The sequence below is a fragment of the Athene cunicularia genome (assembly GCF_003259725.1).
Source record: "Athene cunicularia isolate RWA chromosome 1 unlocalized genomic scaffold, athCun1 chr1_part1, whole genome shotgun sequence".
Lineage (NCBI taxonomy): Eukaryota > Metazoa > Chordata > Aves > Strigiformes > Strigidae > Athene > Athene cunicularia.
In genome coordinates this window covers 115,450,906-115,475,707 of record NW_020799091.1, presented here as the reverse complement: position 1 = coordinate 115,475,707, position 24,802 = coordinate 115,450,906, and the positions used below count along the sequence as shown (strand labels likewise).

At 42.0% G+C, this 24,802-nt stretch overlaps 1 protein-coding gene across 4 annotated transcripts in view; it reads left to right on the top strand.

Annotated features, from left to right (window-relative positions):
* Positions 1-18,061, top strand: part of CD200 (CD200 molecule) — an 18,226-nt gene extending 165 nt beyond the window's left edge. The window contains exons 1-6 of one of the 4 annotated variants that reach the window (XM_026858002.1): positions 7-24; positions 1,568-1,649; positions 2,738-3,064; positions 3,745-4,011; positions 5,748-5,864; positions 15,057-18,061. In XM_026858002.1, coding sequence (XP_026713803.1) covers positions 1,592-1,649; positions 2,738-3,064; positions 3,745-4,011; positions 5,748-5,860 — 765 coding nt within the window. In that variant the 5' untranslated portion in view covers positions 7-24; positions 1,568-1,591 and the 3' untranslated portion in view covers positions 5,861-5,864; positions 15,057-18,061. Of the gene's footprint in view, positions 1-6; positions 82-1,567; positions 1,650-2,737; positions 3,065-3,744; positions 4,012-5,747; positions 5,865-15,056 lie in introns of those variants that run through there. The other 3 variants (XM_026858011.1, XM_026858016.1, XM_026858025.1) reach the window with 3 other exon arrangements.
* Positions 18,062-24,802: the final 6,741 nt, after the last annotated feature.

Below are 24,802 nucleotides of genomic sequence, written 5' to 3'. Positions count from 1 at the left end.
GCCCCAGGAGGTCGCCGAGGACCGGTAAGTCCGGCGCAGGGATGCGGTCGGGGACCGCACTCTGAGGTGCGGTCTGGAAAGGTATGGCAAGTGAAGGGTTTGCTCTTTACTTGCAGCAGGCGTACACGCGTGGGGTTTGTCTGCTTGTTTGTTTGTTTTGGATTTTTTTGTTTTTGTTGCCCCGCCTCCCCCCCGCCCTTTATTTCACACACACCACACACCCCCCCCCGTAACGCGCTAGCCCGGGCTTGCTATCTAAAGGGACTTTTTCCCCACGACTGGTATAGCTGCACAACAGCCTGGTTCCTCCTGGTGTGAAATCTCCTAACTCCTTTGGATGTGAGCAAACGGGTATTAAAGCAGTGAGTTATAAGGCTGCTATTGAAAACTCTCTTTTCCTGCAGATGTGGCACGTCTTTCACTGGTTTATAAACGCTTCTGTAACTCGAAATTTCTCTCTCTTGCTCAGCTGGCCCTTGATTTTTGCGCGTTTTTAGAAAGAGTTTTCTGACTTTCTTAGAACCATGCTCAAGTATCTGGCTACACTGTGTCCTCTGGTAAATTCATTATTTGTCAGGCTTGTTGCTGATTGATTCTTGTTTCCTGATTTTACACATAAGAACTTGGTCAGTATTCATGCTTGGTAACTGTGGAGTTGTATCAGGAGTTGTTTTAGCACGGTGTGTTTAAAATTTGAAGGCAGGCTACAGGCTGTGAGTGTATGTGTGGTGCGTACGAATTTGCTGGGAATTTGTTTCTTAAATTGAATTCTTTCTCTCACTCTAATTCCTTTATTTATCAGCCCTCCTTTTTTTAAGCTATATGATAACATAGAAAATGCTTTACTGTTGATTCTATTTTTTGCATGTAAAAAATCTTTAAAAAGTTGGGCTTTTTTATATTCTTGACAGAAGACACTCCCAAGACACATCAGTTAGTTTTGCAGACATTGGCTAAAAAAAATTGGCTATAGGTGATGTGTGTTACAGAGGTATTTTATGTGAAATACTTTTTCCATGTAAATGTGACAGCAGCTTCAATTCCAGGCAGGTCTACAATGCAGTTGTGTTGTGGCAGTATTAACTGATTGAGGGAACAGAAAGCAGGTCAAAAGCTGTTCGCTAGGGAAAGCAGCAACACACCCTTTCCCACCTTTGTGCGTAGCAGATGCAGTATGCCCCAGAAGTTCCCCAATTCATGTGTTATGCCCAGAAGTTCTCCCAACTCATGGGGAGTCCTCAAGTCCTCAGAGAAGTTCCTTGCAATTTATCCCTTGATCTCACAAGCTAACCCTACCTCTCTCTCAGTGCCACAGCTTGAACCCAAACAACCAGTGTGTCACACTTCTGGTGGGTTTATGCTTTTCTAACTTCCAACGAGCAACTTTTTTTTTTTTCCACCTTGGCCACTTTCAGTGTTGTGTAATGCGAGTTGTCAAAACTCACCATCTGCCCTTAGAACTATTTTTTCCTCACATGACAAAGCTATCGTTAATGATTGCACCCGGGAAACGTGGTGTCACTGGAAGATGTCACTCAGTTGGCCATCTATCCTTATCTTTCTTCAGGTGACACAGATTTTTCCTTCCAAAATGACTTTCCGAGCTCTGTTTTTGTGTCTGGCTTGTGCTGGGTTTGGAAAGGCAATTGGTAAGTTGAATTTCCTGAAATCTACCTGGAAATGGTTGGGGAACTGGTTTTGATTCCTGAGGCTTCAGCAGACAGGGTAAGAGGCAAAAATTAGTGAAATACAGATTGCTGGTGCCATTTGACACATGTTAGATAGCTGAGGCATAGACATGGAGATGGCACATGTGACACAAGACCTCCTAGAGCAGCATCTGGAGGTGGGAGGGACATGCAGCATCCCATACCTACAAAGACCCTGGCTGAGTTGTTCACCTGAGTTCACAACTTCCCATAGTAGATCCGTCCCTCAGGAACAAATCTATCTATCTTTCTTTCTTTCTTTCTTTCTTTCTTTCTTTCTTTCTTTCTTTCTTTCTTTCTTTCTTTCTTTCTTTCTTTCTGTCTGTCTGTCTGTCTTTCTGTCTTTCTGTCTTTCTGTCTTTCTGTCTGTCTGTCTGTCTGTCTTTCTGTCTTTCTGTCTTTCTGTCTTTCTGTCTTTCTGTCTTTCTGTCTTTCTGTCTTTCTGTCTTTCTGTCTTTCTGTCTTTCTGTCTTCTGTCTTTCTGTCTTTCTGTCTTTCTGTCTTTCTGTCTTTCTGTCTTTCTGTCTTTCTGTCTTTCCTTCTGTCTGTCTCTCTCAAATGCACTGCAAACTCTGAGCTCCATAGTCTAGAAATTCTCTTGAGCCCATTTTGGTGCTCACTTCTCTGAGAATGGCTTGGCATGCACTTCACTTGTGCATTCAATCTTCTTCTAGCTTTTAGAAAACAAAAACTGAGTCTCTGCTGAGAATGGGAAGCCATGAGGTGATTTAGTAAAACTGAAGGGGGAAGTCTGCAGGGATGGGTATAGAAGTAGGATGTATCTTTTAAACTTTTTTAAAGAGTTTAGAAGAAAGCCAGAGCCTCAGCCAATGTAAATCAACATAATTTCACTGATTTCTAGGAGGATGCAGGAGAAGAGAAGGAATTTTTTGGTGGGGGAAAGCTGTAGAAACAATATACGAATGATGGAGTTGTTATCTGTGGGTAATCCAGGCCTTAGAATCAGCATTAGCTTCTAAATATGTGTGACAACTGCCCATTTCACTAACTATTTCATGTCACTGCAGTGGTGCCACAGGATGAACACAGAAAAGTGAAAGTAGGAGACAACGTGACTCTCAGCTGTGCCCTGACAGAGCCCAAGGATGTTTTGCAAGTGACGTGGCAAAAGGACTCCGACAAATCACAGAATAATATAGCTACATACAGTACTGCAGTAGGATTAAACATTCACAAGCCCTATCAAGGCCGAATGAGTGTGACAAGTCTGGTACTCAATGAGACAAGTATCACTTTTTGGGACATAAGAATGGATGATTCAGGCTGTTACATGTGTCTCTTCAATGTTTTCCCTTTGGGCTCCTTCTCAGGACGTACCTGCCTGAGTGTCCTTGGTAAGGTTCTCTTCAGCGATATGTCTCTAGTGGAAAAAGAGGTGTTTTCTCACCCACGGCATTTCCTTGAGTGGACTCAGGAACTGCAGTGGTAGGACCATCCCTTGGTGGAAGGTGGTGTAGGAGCAGAACGTTACTGCTGTGAGCAAGAATTCTGTGGGGTCATATTCAAGCCTGTTGTGGTGGGTTTGGCTCTGGGCTGTCCTTGTTTGTTATTCTGTGAGTAGCAGCTAAAAAGCAAGGGGTGGGATCTTTGTTTGTAAGACCCTGATCAGTCCCAGCTGGAACTTGGGCTAACCAGCGTTGCCTGTTGCAGTTTCTTCTTGGTGCCAGGTACAAGCCTAGTGCTGTGAGCTGCTGTGCTGAACCCTACCAGTGACAGGGAATTAGCAGATAGGAGAGTAGCACGGACCAAGAAATGGTTTTACTTTCACAGATTATTTAAAAACCTGGGATTTCAGGTTGAGTGAAACTTTTGGAGTGTGTAACTTCAGTATAAGGAAGGGAGTATTGAAATATGGTGGAGACCTGACCCAATGAACATTTTGTGCATTCCCGTGCCATGGGGCTCAGTGCAAATCCAGTAAGTTTTGCTCTGACTGATAATGGGTAAACTGCTACTGCTGCTTATGATCAGGTGCTCACTGTGGTGACGGGTTGTCCCATTTGTGTGTTGGAAGGTCTCAGTGCGTCTGTCCATTACAACACTTCCAAAGGTCATTTGATAGCTGTCTGTAATGCTGTTGGCCTCCCAGAACCCACCATCACCTGGAACAATTTGTTCAATTCTACTCCTACACAGAAGATGGTCAGGCACACCAATGGGATGGTGTCCATCACCAGTAAACTAGAGATCTACAACACTCAGAGCATCGGTGAGCAGGACTTGACCTGCAGAGTAAGCAACATGAACGAAACAGTGGAATTGCCCGTGAAAATGAAAGGAGGTAAGTGAACAATACCAGCTACTTGGTAGCATTCTCTTGGCCTCCGTGTTTTGCAATAGCATGTTTGGATAGGAGTCCGCTGGGAAGAGGAGGGAGCAAAATGTGTATGTGCCAAGTAAGAAGAAAGGAAATCCTGTTTTACCTTCATTGCCGTCTTTGAAACGACAACATACTGGGGTTCTTTCCAGGATGGAAAAAAAGCCACACTATTCAGGTAGAGAGCCATGGGGTTTAGAGGCACCATGTGTTCTGCAGCCTGTAAGTCTCCTTACCTTTACCTCTCCAATTCTGTCCCCCTGTGGCAGGGGAGGGTGAGCAAGTGGCTGCATGGTGTTTGGCTGCCAGACAGGCTTAAACCATGACAAAGTCTGACTTCAGTTTTCACACAGGCCTTCATAATTTCTTTGACAGCCTGAAGATAGATATAAATGTTTGTCACCTGATCTCTACCTAGATGGAGTAAAACCTCTGTGGGTCACTTAATAAACACTTAAGTGGAAGTTTTGAAATTAATAACAATCTGTCTCTCAGCAACAATTAACCAAACGTTTCAGTTCATCTTGCTACCTGTTTTGGCACAGTTAACCTGTGTCTTATGTTTGAGTTTCTTTGTCATTTTTGCTAAGACACACATGCATTGCTGTAATGGCCAGGGAGGAATAGTATTTTCAGGCAAACAACAAGGTGATCAGTTGAAGATATTTATATTAGTTTTATGGGGAAATCTTAAATACATGAGTGTAACATCTCCCAATTTTCTTCAGACGTTCTGTTCTGCTTGAAAGACTTTCACCCCAGTTCTGTAGATGAGAACTAGTTAAAAGCTGAAGTACTATTCTCAGTTCACACAGGAACATTGGCTTGGGTGATTTAAAATTCATGTGTCTCCAAATCTGGAGCCTTAAAAGGAAAATCACCTGGGAGCTAAGAAGACAAGAAAAGCATCTTGAGATTGTGGGTTAGTTCCCAGATTACATACTCGAGTGACTGTTATAGGAATAGTAGTAAAGAGTAAGATCTGACTTTTAATATCTTCTCTCTAAAAGTTCAAAAGCAAGTTAGTTCTTAATTCAGAGTGACACTAATTGAAATAAATCTTTTTGTCCTGTCTCAACTACTATATTCTTTTGTTTTGGCCTTTTAGTTTTGGCCTTTTAAAAAGGAAATGTGTATCTCAGAAAGCAGGAAACTAAGACTCTTGTTATTCCTTGCTAGGAGAATGAAAAATCATGTAATAGCTTGTTGTTTTAACAATCTTATATTTTAGAGAAAGAGAAATTCAGATGAATAGTTCAGCCTAGCTCTGTTAAAAAACCATGATAGTTCTGGCTTGATTCAAATACATTTTAATTCATAAAATTTTCAAGGTAATGTCAGTGAGCATTGAAATGAGCCTTTGTATTATCATTTTGATTAATGGCAGCCAAATTAAATGGCTAATGACTAACAAGGGAGGGACATTCATGCTCAGATGTTGGGTAAAGCTACTTGCAGGCATGACAACATAGCCTGTCGTCTTTTCTGAAAGTTAGTTTAGCCTTTGTGACAGTGATAAGTGGTTCAATCTCTCTTTTGAGCAATTGCTGCCCAATGCAGCTTAGCAATAACTTTTACAGTCTCGATGAGGAAACATTGTAATTAATCAGACATTTTGCTTATTTTGGTCTTCTTCCTATATAAACTAACTTAGTTTATATCGGAACTTAGTTTGGTGTGTTTTTTTATTGTTTTCACAGAAGAGGGATCCTCGTTGCTTTGGCTGATGATTACTGTGGGGATTTTAATTGTCGTCATAGTTCTGATTCTGATCATGCTGTTCTGTGGGAAGAGGATATGCAGGAGGGGTTGAAGTGGTGAGTCACTGATGCATGGAAACCAGCGTTTTTTGTAGAGCCTATAATAAGATCAGGTCATCTGCAGAGAAGAATGAGTCTTTGTTGAGATACTGTAGGTATGCTGTCATATCAGACAGGTAAATTTATAATAATGTGTTTACAGTTATTAGAGGTTGCCTCAGTTGCATGTAATTTTAAGAGCTGTGTTCCCAGTGCTACCGTTGAGGGATGGTACAAGACTACCAATAGCGAGGGGAAGATCCAAGCAGAGCAGAACATGCTGCGATGTTTTGCTTTCAGGCAGAAATCTCAGCAGAAGTCATTCACTGGCCATTTGCATTTTCATGGAGGGCCACAAAAGTGTCAAGTGTAAGTACGCCTAGAGAATTTTTGCAGAAGAGGTACGTTGGAGAGAAACCTGCTTGTGCAGTGATGTGCCCTCAAAGGAAGGGCTTTCTTCTGGTCGTAGCATCCTTTTTGTATTTTTAAGACAAACAGTGTAATATGATGGAGAAATGCCCTCAAACTTGACATATGAGTCTGCTTCCTAACACTGAATGAAGGAGAAATTGCAGTCGGTGTCATGTCTTTATATGTGTGATGACCTGATCGTGGATCAACTCAACTTTCTAGTCTTAATTGCTAACAACAGAATGAAAGCTAAAAAAATTAGAGGAGAGGCCTTAGGCCTCAGACATCACAGAAATTTGATGGTCATTGGTAGTTTCCCTCTTGCTTAACTAGATCAAAATACTGTGTCTGGCTTTAAATTCTACTAATATGTTTAGAAACACTATCACACATTAACTCAGTTTCTGAATATTTAGATGCTTGCTTTATGATGATAATGTGCTATAAGATAAAGTTAGTGTTTCCAGGAGTATCAGACCTGTCTATTGTGAACTTAGAGCTATGTCATCTACCGTTAAGAGGGGCTGAACTAGTAAATCTGCTACTGCCAGAGACACAAAAGTCTTCACTGAGAAGAAAGGGAAATGAACACTTCTTACATGCCAAATATAACTTCTTAATTGTAAAACATATGTGAGCTTTCCATTGGTCCTATAAACAATTCAGAAGAGAAAATGTCTGTTGAATATTCAGACCAATCTGTAAGTTAAAGGGCAAGGAGTAGGTTGGTTGGTTGGTTTTTTTAAAGGATCGGAAGAAGGTGAAATGCTCAAAAGAAGGATGCATCTTTAGAGTAACCATTCCAAAACAAAGGAAGCTTGTACTAAGCAGGTCTTGAAGGAGAAACCTTGAGGCAGAGGTGACCTGGCAGAGGTCTGGGATCATTGGCTAGAGTGGATCAGAGCAAAGGTGACCAAGCAAAGCGAGTGCTGAAAAATGCAGGTGCTGCCTTGCAGAGTTTTGAAGCCTCTTCGTTGCATGCCAGGTGAGGAGAACCACACTGGGATGCTGTGACTGCACTGGTGCCAGGAGCAGGAGCAGGGACAGTCAGTAAAACATTGCTTGGCAAGACCAGGTTGTTTGTGGGTAGACTAGGCTGAAGACGTTAACATACCTCCTAGCATGACTCTGGCCCTTGGATATTAGAGGTTCCCCAGGCAATGGCCACTTGTTCCAGCAATAGCTTATAACAGGACCATCCCTGGCAGGCACTGTGGGTAGCTTCACAGCAGGACTCCTATGTCCTATACCACCTGTTAGGTATTGGGCTTGGGAGCCTCAAGCCATTTCACGCATCCTTGTGCCATGTCGTGGGCCATACAAGACGCCATTTCCTGCTGTGGAGACACTGCTGCGATCGCAAGAGTATACACGTTATTTTGGAAACTTTGAACAGAGCCCACTCCCCCCATCTTGTAAGGAAAACACAGGACACAGAAAAGCATAATGTGTTTAAACTGAAAGCGCTGGGCCCCTTTCTCTTTAGCTAATGGCTCAGAGCTTGAAGCCCCCCTGTGTCAGCAAGAGAAGGGGGGTCTCACGCCCCGCTGCCTGGGGAGAATGTCTGGATTCCTGGCTCCACATGCGTGCCGGCATGTCACAGTGTGAAGACTCCTGTATTTACCTGTTCACCGGGGCAGAGGGGGTAAATTAGACAAAGAGTGTTTAGCAGTGGTTGTAAATTTGTTGTATTCGAGTTTATCAACAGAAGCAGGATTTGAAGGACTTCATTTGTTTGTGTTCCTTTTCATTTATCATGGGTTTTGATTGACTGTGATGCCAGGATGTGACTTCTGCAGTGGGCTTGTAAGTTGTTCAGTCTCTGTTCTTTCGATGCAGTCTAGTTTTTAACAGTCTTAGTCTGTATCTTTCCCAGTTGCTTTTCAGTCTTGTGTTTTGAAAATGTAATGTGCTGACCTGGATCCTTTTTGTGTGAAGGCAGCATTACTTTTTACACAGCAATTTTGATCAGCTGATCCTATTCCTTCATACAGTGACCAGTTTAGGGAAATGTGTCGTCAATATTCCTAGGGTACATCTGTTTTCCTGAAGGTCTCATTAATTAGTTTGTTACTGTCACGTCCCGCTCTGGTGAGGGAGGCAAGTGACTTAGATTTGTAAATCCCCAATGGAGTGGACAACAGTGGGACAAGTCTCAAAGTCCAGACATTTATTAACTTCCCACAATGTACTAATTGGATACACGATAATTGGCTAAGTATATAATGAGTTGTGACAAGCAATACAGAATACCTTGTGTTACTTAATGGTAGTGAAGGAAAACGGGAAAAAGGAAAGGAGGGAGATGGAGGGAATAGAGAAATAGAGATCACCAGTCTGTGTTCCTGCATCAATCCCACAAGTGAGGGTTCAAGAAGGCATCTTCTTCGCTTCACTTCACTCTCCAAGCCCACCACCCCCTTTGCCCTCCCTCAATTTATACACACTTTCCTTGGGTCCATCCCCCAGGTTGACACACATACCTATGTATCCCATGCATGGGCAGGGGTAAGATGTTTCATGGTATGATGCAATTAGTTTGATCTTGTTAATCATTGTTATCATATTGAGGGGTGTTAACTTTAATATGCATTTCATGGATAATGAAGCAAAGGTCATTCACTGGACAGGTGGCCCTTGAAATGTGACCAGGTGCCCTAGAGCAGAACCCTCCTGTCTCCACAGGGCTGCCCCCTCCAACTACATCTTGTGTTATTTGGGCAGCCTTATCAGCTTTGACCTCCACACTATCCATCCCATGACTATAGTTTCATTACTTACAAGTGTTTGAGACATTCCATAGCTCGGTGGGCCTCCACTCCCCCCACTATCCTTTACCTCTTTCTCAGGCTGTTTTTCTTAGTCTTTGTTTCTCACAAGCCTGTTTCTTTCAGGACCTATTTTTACAAGTCATCTCTCACGGTTATAAAGGTCCAGTACCGGTGCAGTTTGATCACTCCGTCACCATCTGATCGTTTGTTTTTTTTTTTTTACCTGGATGCTCTTTTCTGCCTGTTGATAAGTTATTTACAGTTCATATTGTATATGATTCCACTGTCACTTTCCCAGTCAAATCCTTAGAATGCCAAGAATACCCATGGAACTACAGTAATTTCTGACACTATGTTTAGAGTGCATCACTACTCCACCAATACCATGCTGTAATGAGGAGATCCCCTACACCACCTTAGTTTCTGTCTGAGGTGCATACGGTGGACATTAGTCCGGTTTGTGGCAGCTTGTTTTTTCCCTGCCCTTCTGTGAAATCTCTTTATGTTACGTAAAGCCTTGGTTGCAGCTGATTCACCCAAAGGAGAATAACATCTTGCAGAAAGCTCTTTTCTGGTTTTATCGTCTATTATCCTCAGACTGTGTTGGAATAAGGAGCGGCGCCTACATACTTATTTCTGGACATGCTTTTTTTCCTGGAACAGTAGAGGTAATAGTGCTGGCTGGAGGATACCAATATCTGTCCAAGGCCATTATCTGGGGCTTCAATACTTCCTTTCGTTCTGCACTAGATAACAAGCAAAGCCTTTCCAGTCTTGTCAAGATGCCTGTTTTTTAAAGTAAAACAACAGCTTTTGATCTGGGTGGTGAGGGACACTTTTCCATCAGAGTTTCTTCTCTTCTGCTTCTGCTGTTGAGAATATGGTTGGGTTTTGGTTTGCTTTTATTTCTGTTGTTTCCCTTCTCTTCGTGGTAGATGCTTGGGAATCAGGTGAAGAGCTGGGGCTCAAAGCTCATGTCCCATCCTTAAGACATTTGCCTCCTGTATCAGTTACAGGGCATACATACGTTTTGATTCTCCCTAAGAACATCCCAAGTGAAGCATCTGCACCACATTTGGCTAAAAGTCACTGTCTGGAAACAAACTGAGCAGCCTGTGTGGTGAGAGCTGATGCAAAAACGTTGGAAAACTCACATCTTCATCCTCTGCCAAGCAGAGAGGCAAAGCTAGATGTGCCTATCACTCTATTTATGTGCGATAAGCAGGCTGCAATGAATCACCAGACATGACTTCACCCATGCTAGAGGTTTCTCAGTGCTATTCTTCTGGTAAAAAGTGACACAGTTTCCTACCTGGCTCAACTAATAGAGCTTAACTGTAGACCACACCAATGTAAAGCAGTCTAGTTAACAAGCCAAGTGCCTGGATTAAAGCAAAATAAAAGCTATTAGTCTAAATAAATTCTGTTGACTTACCTATTGCATACATGTCTCAACCTGAATGCTTTCCACAGCATTGTTTATTTCAAGGCTTGCAGAATACTCATGTTTCAGCCTCACCAGTTAAAAAGCTTTATAGTCAGTTCTCAGGACCTAGCAGTCTGCAGGGGGATAAAATTTCACGCAAACGTTTTCCTGGAGGCCTGTGAGGAAGGGCTATTTCACAAATGGATATAAAGGCCAGCATGTTTTTTTGTTGGTTTTTTTTTTTTAAGCATTGTTATGTTGATCTCTCTTGGGTAGCTTATGCATGTTTTGCCTGGAAAGCCTTAGATCTAAATTAAAGTCTTTGTTTCAAGGTTTTTGTGTCTGAATCCAGCCAGCCAACTAACTGCACTTCAGAGATGCTGAACCTCAGTGTACCTCCAGTGTTACACAAGTGCTATAAAACAGATTGACAATGCCTCTTTATTACCAGCTAGAGATCGCTTAATACCCTGAATAGGGATTTAAGATGCCCTGATTATTATTTTTTGAAGTTTGGAAGTTGCTACAGATAATACAGGTTCAGGTCTGTTAAGCTGCAAATAACAACTTGGCTGATTAACTATAATATGTAGGTAGAAACCTAAGGTTTGGTGGCCAAAAATGTTCTGAAAGGTTGGGAAATATGGCAGTCTTGTGCAGGAGATTGTAGTTATTTGGGAAACTTTACAAGAACAAGTACTTGAACACACTTTCCATTGCTTTGTTTATAGTAGAGATAGGAATTATTTCTGGAATAGCTATTATAGCATCATACCCTAGTGTTTATTCAGTTTGGAGAAGGCTGTGTTTCTAAGCTTTGGATGAAAAATTATGGCAACTCTTATTTTATCTGTATGACTTGGCTTGTTTATTCAGTGGATTTGCTTTGACGTAGAGCTGTTTTTCTTAATAGTGAAAGACTAGGTAGTTGAGAAAAATATACTAGTAACTCGGTTTTAGGAGGCTTTTCAGAATCATTTTTTTCTGAATTGACAGCTAAATACCAGCCTTTCAGATGATAAACTCAGGACATAACTCCCTCTTTCATGAGGATATAGATGGATATAATGCAGCCTGCTCACAGATGGACGGGTCTCTGCCATCGTGTCCCAGCTGGGGAGGCTCATTTTAGAATTGTCTTGTTTTTTTCTGAAGTGTGGCTTTATCGTGCGTAGGAGATTATATTCTATTTTTAATTCCTCAAAATATCTAAAATATGCATGGTATAAGTGAAAGTTGTTTTGCTTACAACAGCCTTATCCCTTTACTCTCCTTAGCACTACACCAAAAAACCTCCAAAAAACAAACAAACAAAAACCCCACAGCGTCAAAACATTATAGCCAAACAGACCTAATTCTGCAATTCTGTGTTGAGGCTGCCCATCAGGTTCCCTGCAGACATAAATATTTCTCAGGCCAAGTGATGTTTTCTGGGCTTAATCACACACTGCCTCCTGACAACTCCTGTTCCCTAGTAAGTCACTTAATTTTCTGTTCACAGAAATGTGCCTGCCAGTACCCCCCCAGTCTGCATCATATATACATAGAAAGCATGGGTGCTCTTTTCAGCTTTCCGCAATTTAGTGCTATGTGTTGCCACTGTGAAGCACAGGAACGTCCGGTGCTTTGTTTGGTTTTGCATCATGTTTTCTCCCAGCATAATTTTCTGAGGAGAGCATGCTCCTTGTCCTGCTTTCCATTTTAGAGAAGAGCTGGGAGAAAGAGTGGCAGAAGAGGAAGGAGGGGAAGATGCCCGGGTGAATTCAGGTCTCCTGGGACATGATTGGAGTTTCTGTCTGAAGGATGAAACAAATGCTGTTTGATACCTACAGGATGAAGGTACCAATGTAGAAAACATCTCAGAACTTGGCCTGCCCACCTAAAGGAGAAGAGTTGAAGTATAAGCTATTAAAAATGAAGCCCCTTCTTTGCAAACAGGGAGGTCTTTGCTATGTGTGATTAACACATTTTCTAACCTCTGCATCATATCTGTGCTGGTATTTAATTATGAAGTAATTTTCCAGTCTTTCATTCTCCTTTTCATTCCAACAATAGGACTTTGTATGTAACCAGAAAAGAAAATGGCTGGCAGCTGAAAGGGAGAAAAATCAGCATTCTTGTGATATATGAATAGTTGCCTCACTGTTTCAATTTCTTGTTTACTTCCTTGGTAAGATTTATTCATATGCTCAATTCTGAAATATTTTTCCTTTGCAAAATACTTTGGCTGTATGCAGGGCTATTAGATAAGTAGATGGAAACCTTTTTCTTACTCTTCTACACAAAAAGTAAAGATGCCATATATATATTTTCTTGGGTTTTTTTTTCAAAACTACATAAAGGTAGTGTCATAAATTGGGTCTCAAATATCGGAACGATATCCTGAAATATTAAATTATTTATATATTCAATATATGATGCTATCTGTGTGTATTACCAACCAGGAAAGTTGGTTTGCTTTTCACGGTTTATAAATCCATTTAGGGTTCTGTATATTCCTCACTTGAATCTCTCTGCCATATTCTGAACTCTGCAGTGTGTGTGGTTTCCAGAATTAAAAAGAAAGTTTGATTTAGTAGTAGGTACATAGTAAATTAAAAAAAAAAAAAAATCACATAACCTGGTCTTCAGATGAATTTTTTTAAAAATCTGAAATACTGCTTGAACAGGTCTTGATGGTCTTAGTTTAATGAAAACAAAGAACAATGTAACAACTTCCCTGATTCATTTGGTATTTTATTAACAGGAAATGGAAAATGCCGCCTTTTTTTTCTCTTTTTTTAATAAATCATTCTTATTGTATGCAAATAGAGTAAGATTAATTCTGAAAATTTGTCATGCCATATTATGTGTGTGCTGTTTGGAAATGCTGTCTTATTTTCTTCTACTGTTTGAATATGCAGTAAGGCTCTGCACTCAGCTGCCAATATCTATATTCAAAAAGGGACAATTGTACTTTCAAGGTACCTTATTAAATTTTTGGGAGATGGAAGCAAGTGAATCTCACGCCATGCTTATGTCAAGGCAGAGGGTGAGGTTCTGGGGAGCGCTGTGTAGCAGAGGTTCAGGTGGCCGCAGTCAGCTTGAGGGCTGGCTGGCTGTGCTGTGCAGCGCGAGCAGTGCCATGACATGCTTGCTGCTCCATCCTTTACCTGAAGGCAGGAATGGCTTTTGAGCCCATCTTTCCAAATTTTCACCATACGTGCTATGGTAGGATATGCAAATTTCATCCTGGTGTGTGTGTAGATCTCCAGGTTTCTGAGAGGGGCTGGCTGCTGTTTAAAGCGACAGGAAAGGGAAGGACAGGATAACCTGAGCTGGCTGGAGACTTGTGACCATGTGTCTCCAGGGAGTGCTCCAAAAGCCAGCAGGACAAAGGCTAGGGGTCTTTTTTTAATCGTGTCTCTTCGGCTGTTGTCTCTAGGCACTGTAATCATATCTGCAGAGTGATTTAGAATAATTTTATGGTGGGAAGACAAAAAAAATCTAGTAGCTGCCTTTGATAGAGTACTATAAGCTGGACTGATTTTTAAATCTTGGTGACTGAAATCATTGGACAGGAAGCTTTGATTTAAATCTTCCAATGTAATTCTTTTTTCTCCTTCTCTGTTTTCATTAGTTTACTTAAATATTTGGTGTTGTGGTTGTACTGTAATAACTTCAGGTTTTCCTTCAGTGATCATAAACTGAAATTCACATGTAAATTTCTATCTTGTGTGATATAAGCTTTAAAACACCTTTTTCAATAGTGTACTTCCCTCTACACTGGTCATGTCTTTTGTTAGCTACTGCCGAGCAGGATCACTTGGCTTCCTCCCCAGGTGCAATGGTTTCTAAGCCAGCTCCTGCCCCTCTGCTCGTACTAAATGGCTTTGAATGAGGTGTTGATTAACTGGGTAGTTTATCCCCCACCCAAGAAGAAAATGTGGTTGCATAGTGTATAGCATGATGTTTTCGTAACTGTTGTTTTCAGGCTTTCTCAGAAATATGCTCCCAGAAGGAATTTCTGTTGCTTAAAGAGAGTTTTAAGACTATTCCTCCTTGGAGCATAACAAAATATTGAGGGGGCTGAACATCTCTCAGAGTATCCCCTGTGAGAAGTCAGGGGCGTGGGGGGCGGGTGTTGTCAGTGTGGGGCAAGCTGGATGGAGTGAGCGTTGGCACTGGGAGCGGTGCTGCCTCTGGGCCTGCATGCATCTCCTGCGGTCCTTGGGACAAGCGGTGCTGAGCGCAGGTTTTCTGGGTTCAGGCACAGATCCTTCCATGTAATGACATTTTGTGTGGCAGGTGTGCGTCTGTGCTGTTAAAGAGAAGGTAGCTTCTTAAATTTAAGGTAAGGGATCAGTTGTAGTGAAGCAAGGAAGCACGGGGGAATATAGGCTGTTTCACTGTGTTTTAGGAAGATGTGCTACTCGTTGTACAGCAGGGAAGGTCCTATGGTTGCTCACCAAAGGACAGTTTTATGACTGTTCCTCTCCACTTTCCTCACTGTGTGTTTCGCCCACACTCCCACCACCACAACAACCACACCACTCAGCAAGACCTGAGGCAGCAACACAGTAGCCATGATTCACTTTTTCCTGTTTTTGCTTTATTTTCTAGGATCCTAGAGGATTTCCATTCACCTACCAGATTGTTACAGCCCAGCAGCCTGAAGTCCACCTTACAAGCAGTGACTTGACTGGCTGGAAGGAAACAACAATAAAATAGAACGTACACTACCCTATCTAGATGCTGACTTGATCCTGAAAAGACTAGCACAGTGTTTATCTGGTCTAGACTCTTAATCATAAAAAGTAGGACCAGAGGGACCACTTAGTCCACTCTTCTACTGCCAGACAAAATCTGCTTTGCTCGTGTCACCTATTGGTATGGAAATTTTCTACTCTGCTCATTCTAAACCTGTAAACAGAACAATGACAGTGTAAGTCACTAATTTAGAAGTGTTGTGATCTAAAGAAGGAACCTAGAGTGAATTACTCCAACTGTGTATAAACAATGCATGTCTGGTTAACATTAAAATGACTGATAGGAGGGGATCATCCTGCCTGGGGATGATGATCCCCACAAGGTGGATGATTGTCTGAGAAGAAAATCAGCAGTAACTGCGGAAAAGGTAAAGGCACCGGCTGGGGGGAGGAGACTGTAACCACCAACTCAATCTAAGATCAAGAAGACGTGCCCTCCACCTTTGAGTTTGCACAGAAGAATTTAAAGACGCTGTAACTTCAAATCAACACAAGGCATGTTGTTAGCCAATGAGGGACAAACTGATAAGAAACTAAACAGTGGTCATTACAGTAAATGTATATTCATGTAATCTGAAGTTTATAAATATATTGAAGTTCTTTTGTGCAGTGTGCTAGTTTGGAATTACCACCTAGCTCCCCACTCTGCGCAGGCATGGAATAAATAAGTACCTCTGCTCTGTGCGTATATTGGCGTATTGGACACCGGGTAAACGACCCCACTTGAGGGACAACAGTACTTCTAGTGTGCAAAATGTATTTGCCTTCTTCCAGTTGGGTTTTGAAAACATTTGTGGATGGAAGCTCTGCAAGCTTTTTGGGGATCCTCTTCCAGTGCCTAATTGATCTTGTAATAAAGAGGGATTTAAAGTTTACCAACATATGTCTGCAATTTTATTTGCAGCAACACTACGTTCATTGCCCTCTTCCTGTCATCTGGTTTTCCTTCTCTTATCCAGCTGATACAACTCTTTTTTCTCAGTGAATGTGCCAATAACTGCATTGCTTAACTCTCTCTGGAGAGACCTGCTGGACTCAAAACCCAGGACTCAAATCACACCAAGTCTGGCAAAAATTACCAGCAAAAGGGCTCCAAGCAGGTCACAGATTAGAGGCAATAGCAGCCACAGTTGGGAAATAACAGAAGCAATTTATTTTATTTGGCTTTTCTTTCTAATCCTGGGGTGGTTTGTTTTTTAATATATAAGTGAGAAGATGGAAGGAAAGCCCAGTAGTGGAAGTATTGGCATCCCCGTCTTTCCTTTCTGTTTCGCTGTCACGTTCTTTCTGGGTTTTTTTTTCTGAAACAATTCTGTTCGTACCCCAGCTTATTCCTTGCTTCGCTGTCAAATTGCGTGGGCTAGGTTTGTCAGTAGTTCTCACGGTCATTTTATGCACTGTTCAGAATAGTCTCCCATGTCTTCATCCTTCTTTGTTGTGTCTTTTTGAACAGAGACAAACTGTCTGTTGCTGGCCAAAAGCCATTATTCCATATTTGGACCTTGTTGTGTGGGATGTTACACTCTGAGCTAACTATCGTCTGTCACTACTGTGAATGTATTTAATAGTACCAGTGGGGAGTCTTACAGAGGTTGAATTTACTGCTTTGCCATGGTTTTGGGAGCAGATAAAGACACTGCGTTACTCTTAGGAGCTGGGACTTAACTATGCTCCTGCTCCAGGTACAATCGGAGCTCCACGCCCCACCACAACCCCTAGTTGCTCCTCACTGCTTGCCCAAGCCTGCTGATCTGGCCATTTCCAGGCTTAATGCTCCAGTTGCCTGTCCCCTCTACTTGCTGTGTGGCAGCAGGCTGCTCATGAGAGCAGAGCTCTCCTGGGCTTGCCTTCCAGCTCATTGTATTTGTGAGGGGTGGGAGCCTCGGCATGCCCTGTGCCTACTTCACGGGGTGAAGGTTCCTAAAAACAGGAGTACCTCTGGGCATACTGACTTCATGGCCCGTTTTAAATAGACAGGCAGGAGGACTGCAGGGGGTCCTCTGGTGATTTTTGTTCTGCTGAAGAATGCTAATGCTTAAGGGGTTTCTCACTCTTCCTTCTGTCTGAATACTTGTCATCACATTGGGATCACTACCAGTATCCTCTGATCTTTTGGGTTCAATTAGCATTTGTGCATCTGAAGTATTCCATCTTACAAAGTGCATAGCGTTTTGGATTGTGCTTTTTATGTCATGTGTTTACCAAGAATGTAAACTTCAGTCTAAAAAACCAGCAGAGAAAACTTAACAGATGCAAGCCTTATGACTAAGTGTTCAGAACCAATACTTTGACTGGCAGCCTCTCTAGTGTCTGGTGAAAAGTTATATGTGCATATATGTCTGTGTATATTACTGAGGATGTGAGGGGGGGGACGTTTGCTGTTACTATTGTAGGTGCAATATGAATTATTTATGTATATATTTCACTTTTTCTAATTAAAAAAACCCAAACTGATCCAACCAAAGCTCCATCTGGTCCGTTTTTTTTCCTGCTTGTTTGGGATACCAGAAACGCTTCATTGCATGTTGGGCTTTTTTCTAGTTTTAGGTTTACAATTTGTAGTGTAAGTTTACACTTTGCTTCCTTTCTGTACAAAAAGTGGAACTTCAGGGTTTTTTTAGAGTGTTGGGTTGGGTTTTTTTAAAAAAATTGGAGCAAAAGAACTTTTGAGATAAATTCACAGAAGTATTTTTGGCTACAGCAGCTGCAGTTTACTTCAGATTATTTTAAAATAATCTCAGTGGATAAAACCCCTGTATTTTAAATTTTTAGAGGTATTGTGTGTGTGCTGCTTGTTGCTTAATTATTCTTTATCTGAAGTTACATGCTTTACTGATGTATTGACTATCCTGTTTTCTGTATTTACCTTAGCTGAAAAAAAAACCCCAACCTAAATAAAGCAGCTTTAAACATAAGGCCGCATGATTCCTTTCATTTGTAGCACACTTCTTGTGAGCTTTTATAAATCGATGAGAGAAGCAACACACATGAGCTCTGAGTGCATGAATAGTTCCTTTGGGAAAGGCAGTAGTGACCTGGTGTATTCTTTAAGACATATGACCTTTTGAGATGAACCGTGAAACCGCAATAATTTTTCTTTGGCATGGCATCAGCTTGCAGTTTTCTTCTTAAAAGATGTGACAGTGAGAAACTTAGATCTAGTTAAAAGGACATGGTAACACTGCCATCTCCCTAAAGGAGCTGAGTGTTGTGGGATTATGTCCTAGGCCTTGCAATACCAGTGAAAGACAACAGTTTATTGTCTGAGCTCTACCAGTGAATGGAATGGAATGGAATGGAATGGAATAGAATAGAATGGAATGGAATGGAATGGAATGGAATGGAATGGAATGGAATGGAATGGAATAGAATAGAATAGAATAGAATAGAATAGAATAGAATAGAATAGAATAGAATAGAATAGAATAGAATAGAATAGAATAGACTAGTGATTTCCAGAGGTTTTGAGATTGCAACATAAACTCCCACTCTTTATTTTTCAGGGAAACAAATGGTTGCTACTGATGGTTTCTGAAGAACTTCCTATAAGATGCTGGCCAGAAGTGCAAGTTTTGTTGCTGACATACCTCTCCCTGAGTGCTGGGAGTTAGCAGTTCCTTCTCCTGGGAATTTGGTGCTCTGAGATCAGCCAGGTCACCTCTCCATGCACAAACAGAAGGTAGCGAGCCAACAGCACCACTTCCCTGAGGATGGTGCGGGGCAAGCTGTGGTTTTCCCAGTCAGAAGAGCAATATTTACCATGCAGAAGAGCAGAAGGGCTGCTTGCCATGGCCCAGGAGCTACTGGCAGAGCTGGATCAAGTGTTGCTTGGCCCACCAGTCACGAGGTGAGTTGTGCTGGCAGAGCAGGGCAGGAACCTCATTGTTATGAGGGCTAGGGTGGTTCAGGCTGGGGCTGCGGTACAATAACAGGGTTGATGACCTTAGAGAAAGTAGATGGGCCATCCATAACTTCAGAAAAAGTAAACAAATACTGAAGAGCAGGTTTCCTCAGGGAAACCTCAAGGTTGCTGTAAAACCTGTAAAAGGTTGCTTTTTTGGTTGCTCCTCAGAAACCCGTCAAGATGTTTTCTTTGGTTTTCAAGTCACAGTGAATTGTTTAGTTCCTACAGCTGTGTCCTTTCTTTGTGTGATTTTGTCCCTGGCATGCTGAACATTATTCTTAGTCTCGAATTGTGCTGACATACAGGGCAGGAAGGTGAAGTGTGTGCTGAGATAACAACTTCCATGCATGGCCCTGGTGATGGAAAGAGAGTGTTTTCAGAACCCCAGCAGTCAGGGCTGAGTTTCTAGGAAAGAGGGAGTTTGAAAAAAAAAAAAAAAAACACCAGCCAAAAACTTCTGATGGCAATATGAGGATGACTTTTTGGTTTTGCCTCAGGTGTTTTCTCATTGCCTTGCTACACTGACAACCCAGCCTGAGGCTGGGACAGCTGCTCTAGCTGCCTCTGAAAAACTGACAAATGCATGCTTGGATTTTTTCCTGCATTCTTTCCTCATCCTTCACTGATCCATGAATTCTGCCTCTGCACAACGTATTTCCAGTTTCTGCCTGAGAAGCAGACTTTCTGGACAACACAGACTCCTGTGTTGCCCAGCTGCTGCCCTGCTAACTAAAATGCTATTCACTTTAAAGGCATGGTGGCAGCTGTCCTCAAAGTCTGCTGCATAAAAAGACGTCAAGGAAGGAAGTGCAGGATAATTTTAGAAGCTAAGAGGATGTATGGGGTGGGTTTGTCTGGATTTTTTTTTTCTTAACATGACCTGAAGTTAGGGGCAGAATCAGCACTGGACAAGAATTTGCATATTGATGACCTGTATTTATCACCTGGAAAGGCTTAAAGAGCTTTCAACATTAAGTTGACACTTAAATGTGTTTTTCTGAGACCATGTGCAGTATCAACATTCACTTTCTGTGTATAGGTGTCACCTGCTTCCTTCTGTCGGGGACCTCATGTAATTTTTCATTCTGAGTAAGGTTTTTCTACTTCTGTGGCCATAATCTCATGACATCCTGCTGGGAATCTCCACTTCTGTAGGTCTGTTTCTGTACAGTCAGCTGCCTCAATGGTGGGTAATCATTTTGTGTGCCAGAAGAAGCTTGCTTCAGGGTGTTTTCTGCGTGTCCAGAAGCTCATCAGCACTAGAGCTGGGGTGGCAAACATGTCTTCTGACATTCAGCAGCTTTCATGTGTTGTCTTCAAAAAAATCTGCCTGGACAGAGTCTGAAGCAGGCTGTCTGCCCTGCCTTAACAGGGAAATGTGTGGGTAGTGAGTTTCTTAGCCTCCCCAACTGCTGAAGACCTCATGCTGAAGCAAGCGAAGCAATCTGCAGTTTCCTCATGCCAAAAGGATCGGTATCTCCCCTGGGGACTACGGGTCCTTCTGCCACGGGATCTGTAGGGATGGCTTGAAGGAGACAGGAAGGACAAGATGCAGTGCTTTGTGTCACTGCTTGCGAGAAGGAAGTCTGGCCGCCTGAATGGACAGAGCTGAACACTATAGAATAAGATTGCAGCCCTGGCCTTGCGAATCTGGATTTCCTTAAGGAAATGGAGGAGATAGGTTTTCTTACTAATTGCAGCCTAGGAAATTGCTTCTGGAAAATGTAGCTGAGTGTAGTAGGCTGACAAAAGGAAGTGGGTTGTTCCCAATGCTTACTTGCTACAGGGTTCAGGCAGGTCACTTCTTGGCAGATGACGCATGTATCAGATAGTTCTGGCAATAGTTAGCAAAATACTAGTTAATGTATTTTGGTAAGGAACCATACTGTAAGAGAATGACTTATATTTGATTTCACCCACTCTTAAATTGTTTCTGATTTTAACTTCTTTCTTTCTGATTATGTCCTTCACTGCTCAGGCTTCCCTGACTTGTTCCTCAGTCCTGGACAAGTCCCTTCCTGGTTGCTCTTTCGTTCTTTGAAAAAGATTTTGCCTGAAGAGTGCTATTTTCTTGCTTATCACACTCTTGATCTGTCTGCTCCCTTTCCCTCTTTGATACCCAAGAGTTCGCAGCAGTCTCTTCATCATGTGAAGGTGTTGTCATCTCTCAAGGTCACAGTAACCATGCAAGTAGCTCTGTTAAAAGCCCATTCTTGTTTCCAAACCAGAAGGCAGCCCCTCTAATGAAGACAAATAACCTGGAGACCAGTAGACAGACCTGGGGAAAATGGAGGTAACTGTCCATGTGCATGAGCTTCACAGAGCCTAGATCCTGGGCATGCACCGCCTGGAGCTCATGTGACATGTCTTCTCCTCCCTTGCTGGGCTGCATGATTGTCCCATCAAGATGCATGAAAAAAGAGAATGAGCAACTGTGGGCCTGACAGAGTAATGTGGTTGGTGTTTTACCCTGGAGAAAAAGGGAAGTGTACTCTCACCACTGTTGCACTAGTGTTAAGTTTGATTTATGTTGAGTGGTTGGGGATTTCAGTTAACTGATCTTTACATAGGGGTGATAAATACTGGCATTGTTCTACAGATAGGGAGATGTGAGAAGAGAGATATGAAACATTTTCCAGACTATGTGGAAGAACCTGACTGGAATTCAGAGTTAAACAAAGATAAAATCATCCTGCTTGACCTGGAGTTATGGTAGGATCTCAGATAAACTATAGGGGAATATTTTTGCACTGATCTGTGTAATGTTTACTGGGATCTGAGATCAATATTTTAATTTTAGGATTTTTAGGGAGTTTGTTGCAGTGTTATTGTTGATAGGGTAGAAGTGCTGTTGACCAGGGTTCTTCGGCAGTGAGCAGCTCCTCTCTCCACCTGCCCCCATCACTCCCACCTCAGTGAAGCCCTTCCTAATTTGCAGCTGAGAATTCTACCTTCTAAACTGATTTGGGCACTGGAGGGGCTAAATCTTACTGCAACTGGCATTAGTAACTGTGAAATTAGATCCTTTTCTCATCTGCTTCATTAGAAACTGTTACTCTCTCCAAGCTGACCAGCCACATCTTGGTTTGGTTGCCTGGCAGAAATGCAACATTTGAGAATGGGCAGATTGGCCACTTGAGAAACATTGGAACTGGAGAAATTGGGATTCTTGAGCAGGCTGGCTGCCTACTAAGCAAAAGTTGTGTTTACACTGGAAGAGCAGAAATCCCAGTGTCAGGGAGGAATAACAACACAAGTTCATGGAGTGCACATAGGAGGTGGTTGATGGTCTACCAAGAGTGAGAAATGCTGAGGGGGATCCCCTCCAGTCTGGTTTTGTTCCCTCCAAACTGGTAAGGGAGCAGAGGTGGTGTGAAGCCCTGTGGCTGACCTATGGTATCAGACTGCAGGAATTACTCAGCATGGTCTTGTTTAACAAGTGAGGTTGAAGTTTCTGCCACTATCTCCCAGTTGTGCTTCCTATGAAGTGCTTTTTGGGACTATGAAGAGTTTATTCTCTGAGTGTTCCACTGGATTTAACTATTCAGGTTCACATAAGATCTGGACTCTGTGTCTTCTGACACATTTCTGTTAGTGTTGTGCAGGCCAGATTTGGGTGAGATACTTTAGTGTGAGGTCGGATTTGGGAAACATAAAACTCTCTCTTATGGGATAAACATGGTGCCAAACAGTTGAAATAAAGATCTCATTATGCCTTTTTATGGCATGTAAGCAGCACTCCCATCTATGGAAAAATCTCTCCATTCCCACAGGGGTAGGAACAGTGTCTCTGCTAGCCAACCCAGATATTTTTCCTCTCCCTCCTGACGCAGCTTTACATGTTTATCTAGTCAGTGTAAAGAACCCAGGGGTAAAATTAGCTCTAGAAAGCGGTATGTGCACCCCAGCATCTAGGAAAATCATTATCCTAAAAGCAGGGAAGACTGAGCCATCGCAAAAGATCGGACGTGGAAACCTCAAATGGTGTAAGCAGCTAACTGGACCAGTTAGAATAGATTTCTGGTTTCCTGGAAATACTCCTCAGGACATTTTCCCCTGTGTTTGAAGTGTGGTTTGTGCTATGAGGTCTTTCTTCCTCAAGCTTTCCTATATTAGCTGAAAGGTCAGTATTTTAACATGAGGAGATACATTCACAGAAACTGCACTATTGTTTCTTCCAGTCTTTATGACCTTTTTTAGAAGTCTGAAAATTTGAGGGGATAAGTGGTAAACAATAGGCACAAACTTATTTGTTATCAGCCTAATTTATATTGTGTGGATAATATGATAAATTATTCAACACAAGCCGTAAATCCTCTGCTCAGTGGTTTTACACCACTCTTGGGATAGCACAAGCAGACTTAGTATCCCTGCTTTGTTAGCTTGCACTGTGTACAGAACGGCTGTTTTGATGGTGTGTGTATTATGCAGAGTGGGTTTGGGCAGGTACAGTTTTCATATAGTTATGTGTTTCATATGTGTAACTGATTGTATCGGTAGGCATTTGTTAACCTTTCCTGCTGAAATATTTGGGAGAGAGTTTTGAGCTATGTTTAGAACAGGCACTTACATACTTTTGGAGCAAATAATTCACTTGGGACTGTTTCTCAAAGAGGAAATGCCCCTGAGTGAGCATTTAAGGGAAGTGAGGCTGTTGATACAGCCCTGTCTCAGTTCAGATATTGTATGATTTAGATGTTTACAAATCATTCTTCTCTGCTGGCATACACATATATGGTGTATTCTATTTTAAAAATAAAGAATTCTATTCATCTTGTCACAGTGTAAATAATGTTATGTCATAAAAGGAAACGTTACTTTAACATCTTTACTGCCAGAAGTTTTGCTTCCAAAAATAGGGTAAATATAAACAATTGGTTTTTTTGCCTTTCCCACTAAGATGGTGCAGACGGAGACTTTAGTTTGTTGTGGTTTTTTTTTTTTATTATTTTTTTTTTTATTTTATGAATCTCCTTTCTCAGTGGCATTTTCAAACAAGTAACTATTTGGAAATGGAGATGCCTCAGTTTCTCTTACATTGCGTGAAGAGGAATTGTCTTAAAGGAAGAGCTGAGAACAACCTCCACACTACTCTGCGTTCTTGTCTCCAGAGCACTGAGAGACAGACAATGGTGGACCCAAGTTCCCTGGGCAGAGGAGAGATCTGGAACCTGCCCTGTATGACATGGGGTGCCATCAACACTGGTTTATAGAGCATAAGAGGAACTTTGGCAAGTAGCAGACACAATTACAGCAATTGCAGAGGATTACAGGGGAGAGTTTAACTTTGTGAAGAGGAACCTAAGGAAGCCACTTCTTTGTGTTATGGACAGGGTTTTGAGAGGAGTACAAGTCAGAAGCCAGCTGCACTTTGAGGTGCACTGGGAGAGCCCCTCTCTCGGGAGAGCCTCCGCTTGCAGGAACCTGACGCAGGGCTTCTTCAGATTTTTGCTGCCTGTATAAACTCGCCTGTTTCCGGGAGAACTGCTAATACCTAATTCTTGGGTGTTTTGCTGATTCGGTTCTGTGCTAAAAAAACCCATAACAGTCCTATGCAAGTTTTCACGTTTACAAGATGATCTCTGTTGACCTGGCTTTAGTTCTAGATCTATCTTTAGTTCTATATAATAGGGTCAAATAGAAATATGTGGAAATACAGTTGTTAGTTTTTACTCTTGCAAAAAACCTTAAAGAGT